Source organism: Pogoniulus pusillus, chromosome 4 (genome assembly GCF_015220805.1).
Source record: "Pogoniulus pusillus isolate bPogPus1 chromosome 4, bPogPus1.pri, whole genome shotgun sequence".
NCBI classification, from domain to species: Eukaryota; Metazoa; Chordata; class Aves; order Piciformes; family Lybiidae; genus Pogoniulus; species Pogoniulus pusillus.
In genome coordinates this window covers 48,171,523-48,189,665 of record NC_087267.1, presented here as the reverse complement: position 1 = coordinate 48,189,665, position 18,143 = coordinate 48,171,523, and the positions used below count along the sequence as shown (strand labels likewise).

The 18,143-nt window shown below is 51.0% G+C and overlaps 1 protein-coding gene across 3 annotated transcripts in view; it reads left to right on the top strand.

Moving 5' to 3' along the window:
• The window catches only part of ATXN10 (ataxin 10), a 112,937-nt gene that overhangs the window by 53,462 nt on the left and 41,332 nt on the right, over positions 1 to 18,143 (top strand). For 2 of the 3 annotated variants that reach the window (XM_064142827.1, XM_064142826.1), the window contains one exon: positions 11,855 to 11,918. In XM_064142827.1, coding sequence (XP_063998897.1) covers positions 11,855 to 11,918 — 64 coding nt within the window. Of the gene's footprint in view, positions 1 to 11,854; positions 11,967 to 18,143 lie in introns of all 3 variants that reach the window. The other variant, XR_010302180.1, reaches the window with a different exon arrangement.

Sequence of the window (18,143 nt, the reverse complement as noted above, 5' to 3'; positions counted from 1 at the left end):
TAAGAGGTCCCCTCCAGCTTTCTTGTATTTAAAGGCCATTATAAGAAGCCCCCCTTCAGCTTTCCAGTATTTAAAAGCTGCTTTTAAATGCTGGAAGGCTGCCAGGAGGTCTCCCCAGAACCTTCTCTTCTCCAGGCTGAGCAACCCTGAAGCATAGAATCCAGCAGGTTGGAAGAGACCTCCAACCTCATCCAGTTCAACCTAGCACCCAGCCCTAGCCAAGGCCAGCCCATGGCACTAAGTGCCCCATCCAGGCTTTGCTTCAGCACCTCCAGGGACGGTGACTCCACCACCTCCCTGGGCAGCCCATTCCAAAGCCAATCACTCTCTGCCAACAACTTCCTCCTAACATCCAGCCCAGACCTCCCCTGGCACACCTTGAGACTGTCCTCACAGGGGAAGTGCTCCAGCCCTCTGATCACTTCTGTGGCCCTTCTCAGGACTCACTCCAACAAGTCCATGTCTTCCTTATGGTGGGGGCCCCTGACCTGGACACAGTATTCCAGGCATGGTCTCTTGAGGCTGAGTGATTTTGGGCTACAAGCACACATTGCTGGCTGGTGTTAAACTTCTCCTAAACCAGCATCCCCAGGTTCTCCTCAGGACTGCTCTCCATCCATCCTTCCATCCTCCATTCAGCCTGTGTTTGTGCTTGGGACCACCCTGACCCAGGTACAGAGCCTTGCACTTGGCTTTGTTGGATTTCATGAGGTTGGCATTGGTGCACACTTCAAGCCTGTCAGGGTCCCTCTGACTCAGTCCCTTCTCTCCAGCTGTGTGGTGTGGGTGACCTCAGTACACAGCTTGGTGTCATCAGAAACTTGCTGGAGTTGCTTCAGTCTCACTGTCAGTGCTGCTGACAAAGGATGTTAAGCAGCAGTGGCCCCAGTGGTGCCCCCTTAGGAGCACCACTCTGCACTGCTCCCCACTGGCTGTCGCTCTCGGAGAGTCCCTCAGGGATTTGTGCTGGGGTCAGTGCTGGTCAATATCTTCATCAGTGATTTAGATGCCCTCAGTAAGTCTGCAGATGATACCAAGCTAAGTGGTGTGGTAGTTAAGACTGAAGGCCAGGCTGCTATCCAGAGGGACCTGGACAGACTGGAGAGTCTGGACTGAGGAGAATCATGGAATGGTTTGGGTTGGAAGGGACCTCCAGAGGCCATCTGGTCCAGTGCCCCTGCACTGAGCAGGCACATCCAGGTTGTTGCAGGAACGAGCCCTTTAATCGGGAGGTTTTCTGTTTTGACTGCAAAACTCAGTAATAAAAGTTAAAATGGACTTCCTCCTAGAAGTGCTTTAAAAGCCCAGGTTGTGCCATGGAGATATGACCTCTGCCTGGCCAGCTGAGACACACTGCAAGCAGAAAAATGTCTGTGGTTCAAGAGTACCTTTACAATGTCTGTTGTGACATACTGGGTAATGCCTCTAGTCCTGCTCCCTAATGGGTTTCACGTTGCAATCACAAACCCTTAATGAAGTGCCAAGATTGTCATCAAAGTGCTAGAGAGTGTTCAGCAAGAAAGACCCTGGGATCTCTTAAGTGACAGTGTAATGGAGGCTTGGTGTGGAGTATCTTAGCCCCGAGGTCAGGGATGCTTGTCTAGAGCAGTGCAGTTGGGAAAGCGCCAGATGATTTTGGTAGCCTTGTATTTAGCCTGTTGTTAGAGAATAACAGTTTGATTCTGTTGTCTTGCCTCTTTGAGTTACTGTCCCCTCTGCACCTGTCCCCTGCTACACCAACTTTTTGCCACTTGGCAGAGCTGATCCACTCCTTCCTTATGACTTGTCCATTCTGACCGATGTCACTTGAAACCTTAGTCATACAGTGCATCGAAAGTTCGGTCCTTCGAGGAGCTTAGAGGCTCTTAGGTGCAGCTAAAGGTAGCTTTAGTGGTGCAGAAACTGATGCTTTGCTTTCTCTAGGTTTCATTTTATGGTGGAGAGAGAAGGTAAAAGCAATTAAGAGGTCTTGATCACAGGAGCAGTGGATGTCAGGGGTTGGAAGAGACCCAAGGAGAGCATCCAGTCCAACCCCCCTGCCAGAGCAGGACCACACAATCCAGCACAGATCACAGAGGAACACATCCAGACAGGCCTTGAAAATCTCCAGAGAAGGAGTCTCCACAGCCTCTCTGGGCAGCCTGTGCCAGTGCTCTGGACCCTTACAGTGAAGAAGTTGCCCTTTGTGCTGAGCTGGAACCTCCTGTGCTGCAGCTTCCATCCATTGCTCCTTGCCCTATCCCAGGGGGCAGTGAGCAGAGTCTGTCCCCTCTGCTCCTGACTCCCAGCGCTCAGATATTGATAAACATTGATCAGATCCCCTCTCAGTCTTCCCTTCTCCAGGCTAAGCAGCCCCAGGTCCCTCAGCCTCTCCTCATTAGGCAGTGCTGCAGTCCCCTCATCATCCTCACAGCCCTGTGCTGGACCCTCTCCGGCAGTTCCTGTCCCTCTGCAACTGGGGAGCCCAAAATTGAACACAGTATTCAAGGTGAGGTCTCAGCAGGGCAGAGTAGAGGGAGAGGAGAACCTCCCTTGATCTGCTGAACACACTCCTCCTATTACACCTTAGGATCCCATTGGCCTCCTTGGCCCCAGGGCTCATTGCTGTGCCATGGATGTTCTCCCCCAGCACCCCCAGCTCCCTCTCCTTGGGACTGATCTCCAGCAGTCACCTCCCAGCCTGCACTGCTGCTGCAGTGACTCTGCACTTGTCCTTGTTGCACTCCTCTGGTTCCTCTGTGCCCAGCTCTGTGCCCAGGGCTCTCAGGATGGCTGCACAGCCTGCAACTGTCTCAGCCAAGCCTCCCAGCTTGGTGTCAGCAGCAAACTTGCTGAGCAGACTCTGCTCTCATCAGTGTCATTGATGAAGATGTTGAACAGGCCTGGACCCAGCACTGATCCCTGAAGGACTCCACTGGTTACAGCTCTCCACCTGGACCTGGGAGCATTGATCTCCTCTTGATGCCTTCTACCATTCAAGACTAGAACCAGCTGGCTCTATGTCCATTTCCAAACAGCCAATACCAACTTAGGGGCTTGAAGAGCTCTTCTTAACTCTATCTTTGAACTCTGTTTGGTGCTGAAATATGTTACCACTGCAGCACAGAACAGGACCTGAGGCCTTGCTGAGGGAAAGCTCAGTCCGTTGTTGTCAAACAGCCATTCCCAAACCTCTCCCAAACTCATAAGCACATCTATAGCACTGATATTTATTGTGTCTATTTAAGGTGAGCAGCTCATGTGGAAATACTCATTTTAAGACAGACTGAAATCTAAAAATAATGTATTGACCTTTAAGTGGAAGTATCCTCAGAGGTTCCTGCAACCTCTTGCCTGCTTATTTGGGCTGAGTAGTAGTTAGCATGCACGTGGCAGACAGGAGTTCAAACTGGTGTTTGCCAGGGAGTGTTTGGTACTGTTCCAGGCTCTTCAGACTTGTTGTTTTGCAGAGTGGCCTGATGCAGTGCTTACCTGAGAGGTGTATTGTGTGGCAGTCTCTTGGGTTTAGTCTGTGCTGCATTCAGTATGAGAACATGAAGAAGATTTTGTAAGAAGGCTTGTGGCAGGGTGTGGTGGGAGATCCTTTGTGAGTGATCAGCCAGCAGGGTGCCGAATGCGTGCTACTGAGTCCTGATACTGTGTTTGCCACCAACTCAGAGATCATAGAATCATAGAGTCAAACAGGTTGGCAGAGCCCTCCAAGCTCACCCAGCCCAACCTAGCACCCAGCCCTGCCCAAGCACCCAGCCTGTGGCACTAAGTGCCCCAGCCAGGCTTGGCTTCAACACCTCCAGCCACAGCCACTCCACCACCTCCCTGGGCAGCCCATTCCAATGCCAATCATTCTCTCTGACAACAACTTCCTCCTAACATCTAGCCTAGACCTCCCCTGGCACAGCTTGGGGCTGTGTCCCCTTCATCTGCTGCTGGCTGCCTGGCAGCAGAGCCCAACCCCACCTGGCTACAGCCTCCCTGCAGGCAGCAATGAGCTCTGCCCTGAGCCTCCTCTGCTGCAGGCTGCACCCCCCCAGCTCCCTCAGCCTCTCCTCACAGGGCTCTGCTCCAGGCCCCTCCCCAGCCTTGCTGCCCTTCTCTCAACGCCTTCCAGCACCTCAACATCTCTCTGCAGTGGAGGAGCCCAGAACTGGACACAGCACTGCAGGGGTGGCCTGAGCAGTGCTGAGCACAGGGGCACAAGAACCTCCCTTGTCCTGCTGCCCACACTGCTCCTGAGCCAGCCCAGGATGCCATTGGCTCTGCTGCCCACCTGGGCACTGCTGCCTCAGCTTCAGCTCCTCTCTGCCAACACCCCCAGGGCCCTCTCTGCCTGGCTGCTCTCAGCCACTCTGTCCCCAGCCTGCAGTGCTGCTTGGGGTTGTTGTGGACAAAGTGCAGAACCTGCCCTGGGCCTTGTTCAGTCTCATGCCCTTGGCCTCTGCCCACCCATGCAGCCTGGCCAGGTCCCTCTGCAGGGCTCTGCTACCCTCCAGCAGATGCAAACATCACACTAGACAGAGGTTTACAGAGGTGCCTACAGAAGTCTCATGTCCAGTTTCTCTTTCATCACAGCAGGGTTGAGTTACTTAAGGCCTTGCACTGCTGTGGCAGCCTGGTATCAGGTTCAGTGGAGATGCAATGTGTTGCAGGCTTCAGCCTGGCTTTGCCTCATCAAGAAAGCAGCTGTGAGCCTTTGGTTCTGCTTGCCTGCATGCCTTCAAGCCAAGGTAACCTCTGTTGCCAGTGGAACTTCTGCTGCTAGAACTCCTCTTGAAGCACTCGAGGCCACATGGGAGCACCTGGTCCTCAGGCCGAGACTTAGCGTTTGGGTTGCTTTGGTATTTTCCCTCTTCCTGCTGTTCCCGTGGGTGTTTTTGGAAGCGTGGTGATGGTCACCTGCAGTTGTGCATTTCTGCCGTTGGGTGATGCTCTTTGTTCTGAGTTGCAGACCTGCAGTACTCTGCTCCTTCCCGCTCAGCGAGTCAGTGCTTCAGCGAGGTTCGGTCATGCCCGTGCCCAAGGGGAACCAAGAGGGACCCAAAGTACCTGAGCAGTCTCACCTGTAAAGGCTGAAGCAAGGAGACAGAGGATACATGGCCATGTAGACAAGGTTTTTACCTGTTCAGCTCCTGTTTGCAGGGTTCCACTCAGTTCTGTTTCCTGCTTGCAAGGCAGGTCTCTCTGAAGAGCACTGATAGTGCTGCAGTAATATCAAAGGAAATGGGGATCACTTCTGCCTCCTTTTATTTAGGTCAGCTCATCTCCTTCCTATCAACAGCCAGTGGCTGGGGCAGCCTGTCTGCATGTCACACCTCCTTTCATCTGTGCAGCCTTAGGACAGATGAGGAAGAGAATTTCTGCTAATATTTAAAGATATGTTGGAAAATTGTCCTGGTTCTCACACTGAGGGCAGTTCTGGGCTCTTAATTCCAGCGAGATGTTGAGAGCTGGAAGTGTTCAGAGAAGGGCAGCAAGGCTGGGGAGGGGCCTGGAGCAGAGCCCTGTGAGGAGAGGCTGAGGGAGCTGGGGGGGTGCAGCCTGCAGCAGAGGAGGCTCAGGGCAGAGCTCATTGCTGCCTGCAGCTGCCTGCAGGGAGGCTGTAGCCAGGTGGGGTTGGGCTCTGCTGCCAGGCAGCCAGGGACAGAAGAAGGGGACAGAGGCTGAAGCTGTGCCAGGGCAGGTTCAGGCTGGATGTTAGGAGGAAGTTGTTGTCAGAGAGAGTGATTGGCATTGGAATGGGCTGCCCAAGGAGGTGGTGGAGTGGCTGTGCCTGGAGGTGTTCACAAGCACAGCCTGGCTGGGGCACTTAGTGCCATGGTCTGGGTGATTGGGCAGGGCTGGGTGCTAGATTGGGCTGGGTGAGCTTGGAGCTCTCTTCCAACCTGCTTAATTCTATGATTAACAGTGAGACTCTCCTGTCTGTGTTTTGAGGAGAGCAGACAGGAATATTCCCTTGACAGTCTACTGATATCTTTATTTTGGCAATTCAGCTTAGCTGTGTGCATTGAAAATTTGATATTCTGTAATCAAAACCTTCCATATTTCCACAAGGAAGTGGCCAGGATAAAACTTGCCTCATCAGTCAGAGTTTAAGTGTTTAGGACTTCATACCTTCAAGTTCACACATTGTAATTGCAGTCGATCAGACCTGCTCAGATTGTTCTGGCAGCAGTGGTTTGCTGGGAGAGTTTTGAAGGGCCTTTGGGTAGAGCCACAGTAAAGAGTCTGGAATAACAGCTGGGGTTAGTTTGTGTTCCTTGAGTGGCTCACTGCCTGGGACTTTAGATACTGTAGCAGTGGGAGCAGCATCGAAGTACCATGTCAGATGGCCTCAGGCTGGAAGCTGGAGCACCAAGGTGATGTGGAGTTAATCCTCTGCTGTCTGTGGAACACAGAATGAGCTAATTTTGCAGAAGGCAAGATGATGGCTGAAGTCCCCAGCACAAGAGACCTGGATTAAGTGGGTCCAGAGAAGGCCACCAACATGGTCAGAGGGCTGCTGCATCTGTCCTGTGAGGACAGGCTGAGAGCAGCTTTGGAGAGACCTGTTGTGGCTTTTCAAACTTCAAAGGGGTCTCAAAAAAGCTGAAGAGAAAGTGTAGTGAAAGGGCTGTGGCCAACAGTTTTAAACTGAAAGAAAGCTTGGGCATAGGGAAGAAACTTTTTACAGGTGAGGAGGGCAAGACACTGCCAAGGGTTACCCAGAGAAGCTGTGCATGCCCCATCCAGGCCAGGCTGGATGGGCTTTTGAGCAGTCCCAGCACCCCCAGGGCCCTCTCTGCCTGGCTGCTCTCCAGCCAGGAAGCAAGGGGGCTGTGGCCTTAGGTCACATCTGTTGTGGGGGGTGGTGTAAGGTGCTGCTCTTAGATACAGGCATGCTTGTAGATACCTGCATGAAGGGGCCAAGTACTGAGCTCTGACAGCAGTGTGCCCTGGGTTGTAGCTTGGGCTGCTTTCTGAAACCTCCTCTGCTTTGGCCATTTGGGACTTTCCAGAACTAGAGTGGAAAAGTTATGAAAAGTTCATGCTGCCAGAGTCACATTTCTCAGTGACTGTCAGAGGGAAAATTCTCTGGCAGCTGTTTTCAACTGCAGTTCCATTAACAGGAGAGGTTGTAAGTATCAAGAACGATGAGCAGTCATTCAAAGATCAAGTGTGCTTTAATTGTTCAGCTAAATGTTCAGCACCATTGCTGGCCAAATCCTGCAACTGCTGAGCATACTTTTCTGTGTCTAAAAGCTCTAAAAAAGATCTCAATCCAAAGTTAAACTCTTCCTTCTGCAGTATGAGGAGCATTGAATGCTTGAATGGCATCTGTGCACAGGGATTTCCCCCATTTAGCTGATAATTAACACTGTTTAGTGCAGTGATAGCCATTTACAAACCTTAGGTCAGTGGTTTTCTCTCAGAAAAGGCTGGCTTGTCATTCTTGCAGTCCTGGGGGCAGTTCTGGAGCCCTCAGCACAAGGACATTAAACTGTTGGAGCCAGTCCAGAAGAGGCCACCAAGATGCTGAGAGGGCTGCAGCAGCTCTGCTGTGAGGACAGGCTGAGAGAGTTGGGGCTGTGCAGCCTGGAGAAGAGAAGACCTTGGAGTGGCCTTCCAGTACCTGAAAGAGGCCTACAGGAGGGCTGTGGAGGGACTATTGACAAGGTCCTGCAATGCCAACACGAGGAGGAATGGGTTTAGACTGACAGAGGGGAGATTGAAAGTGGATGTTAGGAAAGGGTTGTTTACAGTGAGGGTGGTGAGACGCTGGCACAGGTTGCCCAGGGAGGTTGTGCAGCACAGAATCACCCAGTATGATCTTTGATCACATTGGGTGATTCTGTGCCCCACGACCTCCCTGGAAGTGTTCGAGGCCAGGTTGGATGAGGCCCTGAGTGACCTGTTCCAGTGGGAGCTGTCCCTGCCTATGGCAGGGGGTTGGAACTGGCTGATCCTTGAGCTTCCTTCCAACCTACACCATTCTTGCCCCCATACATCAAGCTTCAGATGGGCATGCAGTGCTTCTGGGCACTCCACAAGGCTGGCAGTTCAAACCGCCTCCATCAGTACTCCTCTTTAAGTGCCTGGTTTGTGAGACACAGCTGATGAGAAACCTGCTTTTAAAAGGTCACATTCACACAATGACACTGCTGCAGTGGCCACTGTTTGGCACAGGGTGCCACGAATGGGCACATCGTGGTGCTGAGTGCTGCCTTGAATGAAGCCTCTCCTAGATGGGGCACTTAGTGCCATGGTCTGGGTGCTTGGGCAGGGCTGGGAGCTGGGTTGGACTGGGTGAGCTTGGAGGGCTCTGCCAACCTGCTTGGCTCTGTGAAATTCACTGGAAAATGTTCCAGTTTCCCTTGCATTAATACTCTGAAGGCTTTTCAATTCTTGACTGAAAGACTTCTGTTTGCTTTTATTATTCAGTTTCAGCATGTGAGAAATGATTTAGTCTGCACTGGCACAGGCTGCACAGAGAGGCTGTGGAGTCTCCTTCTCTGGAGCCTTTCCAGGCCTGTCTGGATGTGTTCCTCTGTGATCTGTGTTAGATAGGATTGTCCTGCTCTGGCAGGGGAGTTGGACTGGATGATCTCCTTGGGTGTCTCCCAACTCCTAACATCCTGTGAGCCTGTGTGATCCTCTGTGATCCTGCCTGGGAGGCTGTGCTCTCAAAAGAGTTCAGGCAAAGTTCTTAGCCACCAGGACTGCTTATTCATAAAACATGTGCCTGGAGTTGTCTCGCTGTGAAGACTGCTGAAGGAGTTGGTGGCATTGGTGCAGTTGTAGAACCAGGAGAGTGGTTTGGATTGGAGAGAACCTTAAAGCTCATTGTTCCAACCCTCCTGCCATGGGCAGGGACACCTTTCACTGGAATCACAGCATCAGTCAGGGCTGGAAGGGACCCCAAGGAGCAGCCAGTTCCAGCCCCCCTGCCATGCCCTGGCACACCCTACCCTAGAGCAGGCTGCACACAGCCTCAGCCAGCCTGGCCTCAAACACCTCCAGCCGTGGGGCCTCAACCACCTCCCTGGGCAACCCATTCCAGCCTCTCACCACTCTCCTGCTCAACAACTTCCTCCTCACCTCCAGCCTCACTCTCCCCACCTCCAGCTTTGCTCCATTCCCCCCAGTGCTGTCACTCCCTGAGAGCCTAAAGAGTCCCTCCCCAGCTCTTTTGTAGCCTCCTTTCAGATCCTGGAAGGCCACAGGAAGGTCACCTGGGAGCCTCCTCTGCTCCAGACTGACCCCACCTGGCACTGAGGTCAAGCTGCCAGGTCTGGAACCTCCTTGTTCCTTCTTTGGCCCTTCTTGTGGATGGGATCACATTGGCATCTTCCAGTCTCCAGGGACTTCTCCAGTGAGCCAGGACTGTTGATAGATGGTGGAGAGCAGCTTGGCCTGCTCAGCTGCCAGCTCTCTCAGCACCCTGGGATGGATCTTACTGCTGCTGCCAGCATAGGTGAAGACCACACTAGCAGATGTGCATTTCAGGTGACCTCCATCTTGAATCATAGGCTCAAGCAGGTTGGCAGAGCCCTCCAAGCTCATCCAGCCCAACCTAGCACCCAGCCCTGCCCAATCACCCAGACCATGGCACTAAGTGCCCCAGCCAGGCTTGGCTTCAACACCTCCAGCCACAGCCACTCCACCACCTCCCTGGGCAGCCCATTCCAGTGCCAATCACTCTCTCTGCCAGCAACTTCCTCCTCACATCCAGCCTAGACCTGCCCTGGCACAGCTTCAGCTTCTGGCCCCTTCTTCTGTCCCTGGCTGTCTGGCAGCAGAGCCCAACCCCACCTGGCTACAGCCTCCCTGCAGGCAGCTGCAGGCAGCAATGAGCTCTGCCCTGAGCCTCCTCTGCTGCAGGCTGCACCCCCCCAGCTCCCTCAGCCTCTCCTCACAGGGCTGTGCTCCAGGCCCCTCCCCAGCCTTGCTGCCCTTCTCTCAACGCCTTCCAGCACCTCAGCATCTCTCCTGTGTTGGACCTTACTTTAGCCTTGTTAGGTAGCAGTGCTAAAGCCTAAAAGTAGTTAAGAGCCTTCTCCTCATAGCAGCTTTTGCTTGCTACTGAAAAGGGGCTTCTGTGTCAGGAACTGTAACTAGGTGAAGGATGAAAGCTGAACTGTTTCAAAAGCAAGGGAGCCATTTGTGTTGCTGTCTCTTGCAGGAACCTACTCTGAATTCTCAAGTGTTTGTTATCATCTCAATGGCTTGGAAACTCCTGTGCTTTGCTCTTGGAAAGACTAGAGGAAAACACTGCTCAGAGCTGAGATGGCTTCTTGCCCTCTGCTAGTAGCTGGACGCGTGAGCTCCTGTTTGCTTTGGCTCAGTTCTGATTGTGTGCTTGGTACCTTTGTGTTCCCTGCCCTTTCAGTAGGGCCAAAGCCATCCTCTTCTAAGCCAGTTCTCTTTGGAGACTTCTAGAACATCTCCAAGGAGTTCTGCTTCTGGTCTCTAACATTTTTGGTTTGGTTTAATTCTTTAAAATCCCAGCGAGAAGCAAGGGTCACCTCTTTTGAGTGAGCTGAAATGGACCTCACATCACTCTGGGAAAGAAGGCTGAAAGTGAGAGAAATCAAAGTAGCAGGAGCCAGCAGTTTTGCTGCCCTGAGTCCTGCATTTCAAACATGAACATGTTCATCTGTGCAGGCTGCAGCAGAGGAGGCTCCCAGGTGACCTTCTTGTGGCCTGCCAGGATCTGAAGGGGGCTACAAAAAAGCTGGGGAGGGACTTTTGAGGCTGTGAGGGAGTGGCAGGAGTGGGAGGAATGGAGCAAAGCTGGAGGTGGTGAGAGTGAGGCTGGAAGTGAGGAGGAAGTTGTTGAGCAGGAGTGGTGAGAGGCTGGAATGGGTTGCCCAGGGAGGTGGTTGAGGCCCCATGGCTGGAGGTGTTTGAGGCCAGGCTGGCTGAGGCTGTGTGCAGCCTGCTCTAGGGTAGGGTGTCCCTGGGCATGGCAGGGGGTTGGAACTGGCTGCTCCTTGGGGTCCCTTCCAGCCCTGACTGATTCTGTGATTCTATGGTCTGTCTGCATACCTGAACAGTGTGGTAGGTGGAAGAGTATAGTGGGGACACTGCCTTGACTGAAATGGGCATAAAGATCTCTCTCTGCTCCCAGAAGTGACTCATGCTGGTGCAAGGAGCTCTGAGACTAGCTGAGCAAGTCTGCTGTGATGTCCTGCAGAAAGGAACCTCTGTCCACAAGTATTTCAGTAGATCTGCAGGATGTGGTGAGCTCCAATAATAGACTTGATTGCCACAAGCCACAGCTGCCTCTATTCTGAGCCAAAGTGCCTGCAGTCTGCAGTGGACCTAGGAACTCAGTAGTGCTGAGGCACTGATGTGTCCTTTTGTCCCTTGAAGTAGAGTGTCCTGTGCATCTCCTGGCACTTCTGCTCTTTGGAGAACAAAAGAAATCCCAAGATAGGCTCCCAAATGAAGAGAAATGAAGTAACATTTTCCAGTGCCATCACAGCTGGTGAGAAGGCAGTTTGTGACTCTAGTGCTGGAGTCTCCCACATGTCTAATTACCTGTCCTGTGGAGCAGGTTATGGAAGCGTAGAGTAGAATCATTACTGCAACATTACTGGTGCTGGACTCAATCTCCTGGTCCAGACCATCAATAAAGATATTGAGCAGGCCTGTGCCCAGCACTGATCCCTGGAGCACAGCACTGGTGGCTGGATATGTATTTAGAATCATGTGTTAGCATTTCCCACTATCACAGAGCAGATTTCCTCTGCAAGTCCTGCTGCATGTTTAACATTCTTGCCAAGTCAACCATCCCTGGTATGTTTTTACTTGTTTGTTGCATGCAGCATGAGTGTTGTTGAGATCTGTTAAACTCAACCTGTGGGTTTCTGTTTAGGTGTATGAGTTAGATGGCATTCCCTTGATCCTGGACAACTGCAGCATCGATGACAACAATCCCTGTATCCTTTACAAAAGAATCCTCATTATTGGATGTGGCTCTAGAAAAGGTATTGAGAGTTAATATATTTGTGCCAGCGTTGCTGTTTCTTGGTGTCTGAGTCTAACTCACCTCCTGAGTTCCTGGGCTGTATTTAAATGATTGATTTCTGAAGTGAGCCAAGTCATGAATATGCTCCCAGGAACATGATTCTACGTTGGAGTGTGCTTGTAGTCTGCTTCCTGAAACAGTGAATGCCACTGACCTGCCAATGCTGATTGATAGAGCTGACTGTGATAGAAGTGTGAACTGTGTTTGGTCTGTGTCAGACCTTGGAGCCATTGCTTTAACTGGAATCTAGGCAGCAGACTGGAGTAAGTGCCTCATGAATCCCATGTGCTTAGAAAACTTGTCTGGAGAGCTCATGCTAAGCACACAGACAAGGCTGACAAGCTGTGGTGAAGGTGCATATGACTGAGTGAATTCATGATGCAGCTCACTGAAACGTTGGGGAGAGCTACACAAAATTGGCATTGGGCTGTGTGTTTGGGAAGGTTTTGCTTGCCTGTTTTCCTGAGGTTCAAGAGCTGAGACTTTCCAAGGGAGATTGCTGGTAGAAGGAAAGAGCTTCTACAGACTTCATCTCTTCATCCTGCTGCTGTATTCAGTGGCTGAGCTATTATTTTCTCCCATCTCATCATGGGGTCCTTTTAAGAATCTGATAAAACATCTGGAAGTCAAATGCCTCTCCTGTCCAGAGTAATGTTGGCTGGGGAGGGACTTTTGAGGCTGTGAGGGAGTGCCAGGACTGGGGGAATAGAGCAAAGCTGGAGGTGGGGAGAGTGAGGCTGGAGGTGAGGAGGAAGTTGTTGAGCAGGAGAGTGGTGAGAGGCTGGAAGGGGTTGCCCAGGGAGGTGGTTGAGGCCCCATGGCTGGAGGTGTTTGAGGCCAGGCTGGCTGAGGCTGTGTGCAGCCTGCTCTAGGGTAGGGTGTCCCTGGGCATGGCAGGGGGGCTGGAACTGGCTGCTCCCTGGGGTCCCTTCCAGCCCTGCCTGATTCTATGATTTCACAGTATCACAGCAGGTGAAATGGGTGTTTCAAATTAATGTGGCTGGAAAAAGCTTACTTTTTAACAGGCAGCCTTAAAAAAGAAAACAACTTGTGAAATGTGCAGATATTCTGAGACTTTTGTGCTGTAGAATATCAGCTATAAAATGATTTGTAGCTGTAGAATATCAGCAATAAAATGATTTGTAGCTGTAGAATATCAGCAATAAAATGATTTGTGCTGTAGAATATCAGCAGTAAAATTGGGGGTTGGACTCAATGATCTCCTTGGATCCCTTCCAACCCCTAATGCCCTGTGTGATCCTGTGATCTTGTGAGGACTGTGCAACATTAATAATCTGTATTAATTTTGATGCCCAGGTGGTGATTGTTAATAACTATGAAAACTGTTTTTTCACATTAAGACTCACCAGAAACTTATTCACAGGTTCAGAACTGCACCGGTTGGAGATGTGTGCAGGCAGGGCACAGGCAGAGCCTCAGCACTTACTTCTTACAGTGGCAAACACAAATGTGATACTGGAAGAGGCTTTTAAGTATTTACTCACGAAGTATTGATCAGAGAGTATCCAAAGCAGGTGGAACTCTGACTTGTTGCCCACTGAGACTTGATCCTGGGGAAGGGAGGCAGGCACTCTCTGGCCTTGTGTCCTGGCTCCTCTGGAGGCCGATCTGTGTATCTCCAGGACTTCTCATCTTAGCAGCAGACGTTCAGGGGCAGGCAGGATGTCCTGCGATGTGCAGTCTCAGCACAGTGTCACGCTGGGGGCTATGCAAGCCACCCGTGTGCAGGCATTTGGAGCCTGTTCTGGTAAGCTCCTCAGGCAAATTCTGCATGCAAATGAGGCAGCAGCAGCACTGTGCTGCCTGCTTATCCCTTTTACCAATATTCTGCCTGTGGCTAGTGGGGCACTGGGCATAGCTTAGCCAATCAGAGTGGCACTTTGCCAGGCCTCACCAGATTAGGTGATGCCAGGGCTTTCGCCCTCCTCTCCCATGCTTGCTCCCCCAGCACAGGAGGAGCAGGGGAACATGTCTGGGCAGTCCAGCCTGGGTAAGCCCATGTTTGCCTCATCAAGCCTACCAGCACAGACCTACATGCATTTATGCCTTCAAAGGATGAAATGATGTAGGGACAATGACAGCAAAATGTTCAGAAGCTGGGCAGGGGAGCAGTGGGTTGCCCTCTGAGTTACTTTATCTGCTGGGTTTCCAGGTTGATCAGTGCTCTGTAGCTGGAGCACTGATTGTGTGTCTCTTGGCAGTGCCTGGAGCAGCAGGGTTGTACTTCACATAGTCTGACTCTGGCAAGGGATGCTGTTGGATGTGCTGAGAAGGGCAGAGAAAGTTACATCTCTCTAAGCCCAAGAGCAACCCTGGGTAAAGCGAGTGAGGAGTTGTGATCCCAAGTTACTCTTGGCTGTGCTACAACTTCCACACAGTCTTTCTAGCATTAATCTTTCACTTCAGCTGTTAGTAAAAGAGGATAAAGTTTGAGGCCTTCAAGAGGCAGAGGTGGAATTTACAGTCTTGCGTGAAAGGAAAATGAAACACCATGGGAGCCTTTCCTGCATCTTAAGCAGTGTGGAACTTCTTACACCTCTTGTGACATTTTATGGCTGTACTCTAAACTTCTGATCAGAGGCTAAAACTTTGCTTACTTGGTTTTTGAAGAGACTTAGCAGGCATTATGATACCTCTTCATGTGAGTTTTCACCACTGATCCATACAACACAGTATTCAAGTGTAGGCAAAATGAAGGAGCAGTTAGGCAGAAGCAGGGTACAGCCTGCTGTGACAAAGTTTGTTCCTCAGCTTTTGGAGCACAGCTTCTGGCTACTACTGCTAGGCCCAACCTAGCACCCAGCCCTGTCCAGTCACCCAGGCCATGGCACTAAGTGCCCCATTCAGGCTTAGCTTCAACACCTCCAGCCACAGCGACTCCACCACCTCCCTGGGCAGCCCATTCCAATGCCAATCACTATCTCTGACAACAGCTTCCTCCTAACACCCAGCCTAGACCTGCCCCAGGTATAATAATTTCCTTAAGGAAATAATATAATAATTTAATACAACCCTTAATATAATAATTTCCTTAAGGTATGCAATTCATCAGGAGAAACTGGGCTGCCCTGTTGGGTGTTGGGAGAGCTCTGGGTAACCTGCAAGAGGAGAAATCCTTTGCAAAATCCTTTTATTTGAGATGCATGGCAGGATACTGGGAGCAGAAGTGGCTCTGCTCTTACCCTGAAGTGAATTTCCTTCTAAACCTGTCACTGCCTGAAAGTTGCATCATTTGAGATCCTGAACAGTTCTGTGGTGGGCGTAGAGATATCAGGAGATTATTTACTTACAAGATTGCCAGCTAAGGGGACACAGTCTCAAGCTGTGCCAGGGCAGGTCTAGGCTGGATGTTAGGAGGAAATTCTGCACAGAGAAAGTGATTGGCATTGGAATGGGCTGCCCAGGGAGGTGGTGGAGTGGCCGTGCCTGGAGGTGTTGAAGCCAAGCCTGGCTGGGGCACTTAGTGCCATGGGCTGGGTGCTGGGCAGGGCTGGGTGCTAGGTTGGGCTGGGCGAGCTTGAAGGGCTCTGCCAAGCTGCTTGGTTCTGTGATTCAGTACTCAGTGTCTCCATAGCTCCTTGGCAACACAGAATTAGACTTGGAGTATCTCATCATCCATTGCTTCCTGCAGTGCCTGGGGGTCATTTCCAACCTGCTTGTTTCTAATCCTGTGACTTCCATAATTTCCATTTTACAGCACCTTTGGAAAGCTGTTTCTTTCTAGATGCATGAGTATAAATGCCCACGAATATATTCCTGTGCCAAGGTGGAGATTTATTCTTTACATGTCCAAAGAAGTTTAAAATGAGTACAGTCTGCCTGATACTGCTCAATTCCTGACCATCCTTCTGTGCTTTAGTGCCTTGCATATCAGTGTTTGTGGTTGGGTTTAATAGTCATTTGATAGATGAATTTCAACTTAGTGCAATTCTGCCTCTTTTTTTTTGTACCTGAGTGAAGAAGATAAGCTAAGGCATTGCTAACAGGTAGGTAACAGCAATTGAAGCTCTTTAATGTAGTAATCTTCTGGCTCTCTGGTGCTTCTGGTAGATAACTGCCACATTTAGTTGTCATGAATTCTTAAAGTGGGATTAGTCTAATAGAAAGGACCTTTAAGAGCATAATACTGTAACTGTGGAGCATTAGCTTGAAATTGGTGGAGAGTGTGATTCTTTCTGTTGCAGAAGCAGATGATTTATAGTTACTCATAAATTATGGGTTGCTGTTAAGAGCCCCAACACAGTCAGTCATCATTTCAAAATCTGGCAGCCTGAGCAGCAAGAATCAATGTGTCATGTTCATGCTTTTAAGCTAGCATCACAGACTCATGGCATCACACAATCAGTCAGGGCTGGAAGGGACCCCAAGGAGCAGCCAGTGCCAACACCCCTGCCATGCCCTGGCACACCCTACCCTAGAGCAGGCTGCACACAGCCTCAGCCAGCCTGGCCTCAAACACCTCCAGCCATGGGGCCTCAACCACCTCCCTGGGCAACCCATTCCAGCCTCTCACCACTCTCCTGCTCAACAACTTCCTCCTCACCTCCAGCCTCACTCTCCCCACCTCCAGCTTTGCTCCATTCCCCCCACTCCTGCCACTCCCTCACAGCCTCAAAAGTCCCTCCCCAGCTTTTTTGTAGCCTCCTTCAGATCCTGGAAGGCCACAAGAAGGTCACCTGGGAGCCTCCTCTGCTGCAGCCTGCACAGCCCCAACTCTTTCAGGCTGTGCTCACAGCAGAGCTGCTGCAGCCTCTCAGCATCCTCCTGGCCCTGCTCTGGACACTCTCCAGCATCTCCACATCCCTCTTGTCCCAGGGGCTCCAGAGCTGGATGCAGGACTCCAGGTGGGGTCTCAGCAGAGCAGATTAGAGTGTAGGAAAAGTACTGCACAAGCCTGAGTGTAGAAAAAAGTGAAACTAGAAATTATGGCTTAATTTTTTGCTAAAGTTGTGCAAGTTTTGGCGTAAGAGACATTCTAATGAAAACAGCCTCCTACAGCTAAATGTCTGCTATGGCTTTAGCAGTCCTGGAGTCCTTGATGAAAACTTTGTGTTTGATTTCCTAGTATACTAAGGTGTGTTAGCACTGTGCTTTTAAATGTCCCAGAGCACGAAGGCAGGCACATAAAATGCAGGTTAAGTGTTGGTTAGCTACTAAAGGCATTAAAGACTACCTGAGTGGATATGACTGGAGCACAGCCCTATGAGGAGAGGCTGTGGGAGCTGAGGATGTGCAGCCTGCAGCAGAGGAGGCTCAGGGCAGAGCTTATTGCTCTCTACAACTACCTGAAGGGAAGCTGTAGGCAGGTGGGGTTGGGCTCTGCTGCCACACAACCAGCAGCAGTACAAGGGGGTGCAGTCTCAAGTTATGCCAGGGCAGGTCTAGGCTGGATGTTAGGGGAAAGTTGTTGTCAGAGAGAGTGATTGGCATTGGAGTGGGCTGCCCAGGGAGGTGGTGGAGTGGCTGTGCCTGGAGGTGTTGCAGCCAAGCCTGGCTGGGGCACTTAGTGCCATGGGCTGGGTGCTTGGGCAGGGCTGGGTGCTAGGTTGGGCTGGGTGAGCTTGGAGGGCTCAGCCAACCTGCTTGATTCTATGATTTGCTGTTCAGTGATGTCTTCTGTGATCTGTTAACCTAGAAATAGTACCTGTCTGGGAAGAAAAAAAATCCCCACTTTGCTCTAGATAAGAAATATCTTAGTCTTGTAATGCCAGGACAAGGGGTAATGGGTTTGAACTGGCAGAGGGGAGATGAAACTAGATGTTAGGAAAGGATTCTCTGCAGTGAGGGTGGTGAGACTCTGGCACAGGTTGCCCAGGGAGGTTATGGAGCACAGAATCACCCAATGTGGTCTTTGATGTGGTTGATTCTGTGATTCTAAATCATGGCTGTGATGAGAATTTTCCCCCTGGAAGAGGTTATTTAGGGTCACAGAGAAATTTTCTGGTCAGCACTGGCTGCCTTTCACAAAAAGACATGAAAATGCCCTGCACCTGAAACAGATCAGACAGGCCTAGTTGCAAGAGTGCCGGATGTGTGGTCATCTCTACTCTCTGTGGAGGTGTTGGGCAGAGTCTAATCAGCCATTCTAGTCTTAAAATCCATTTGTTGGGCACAG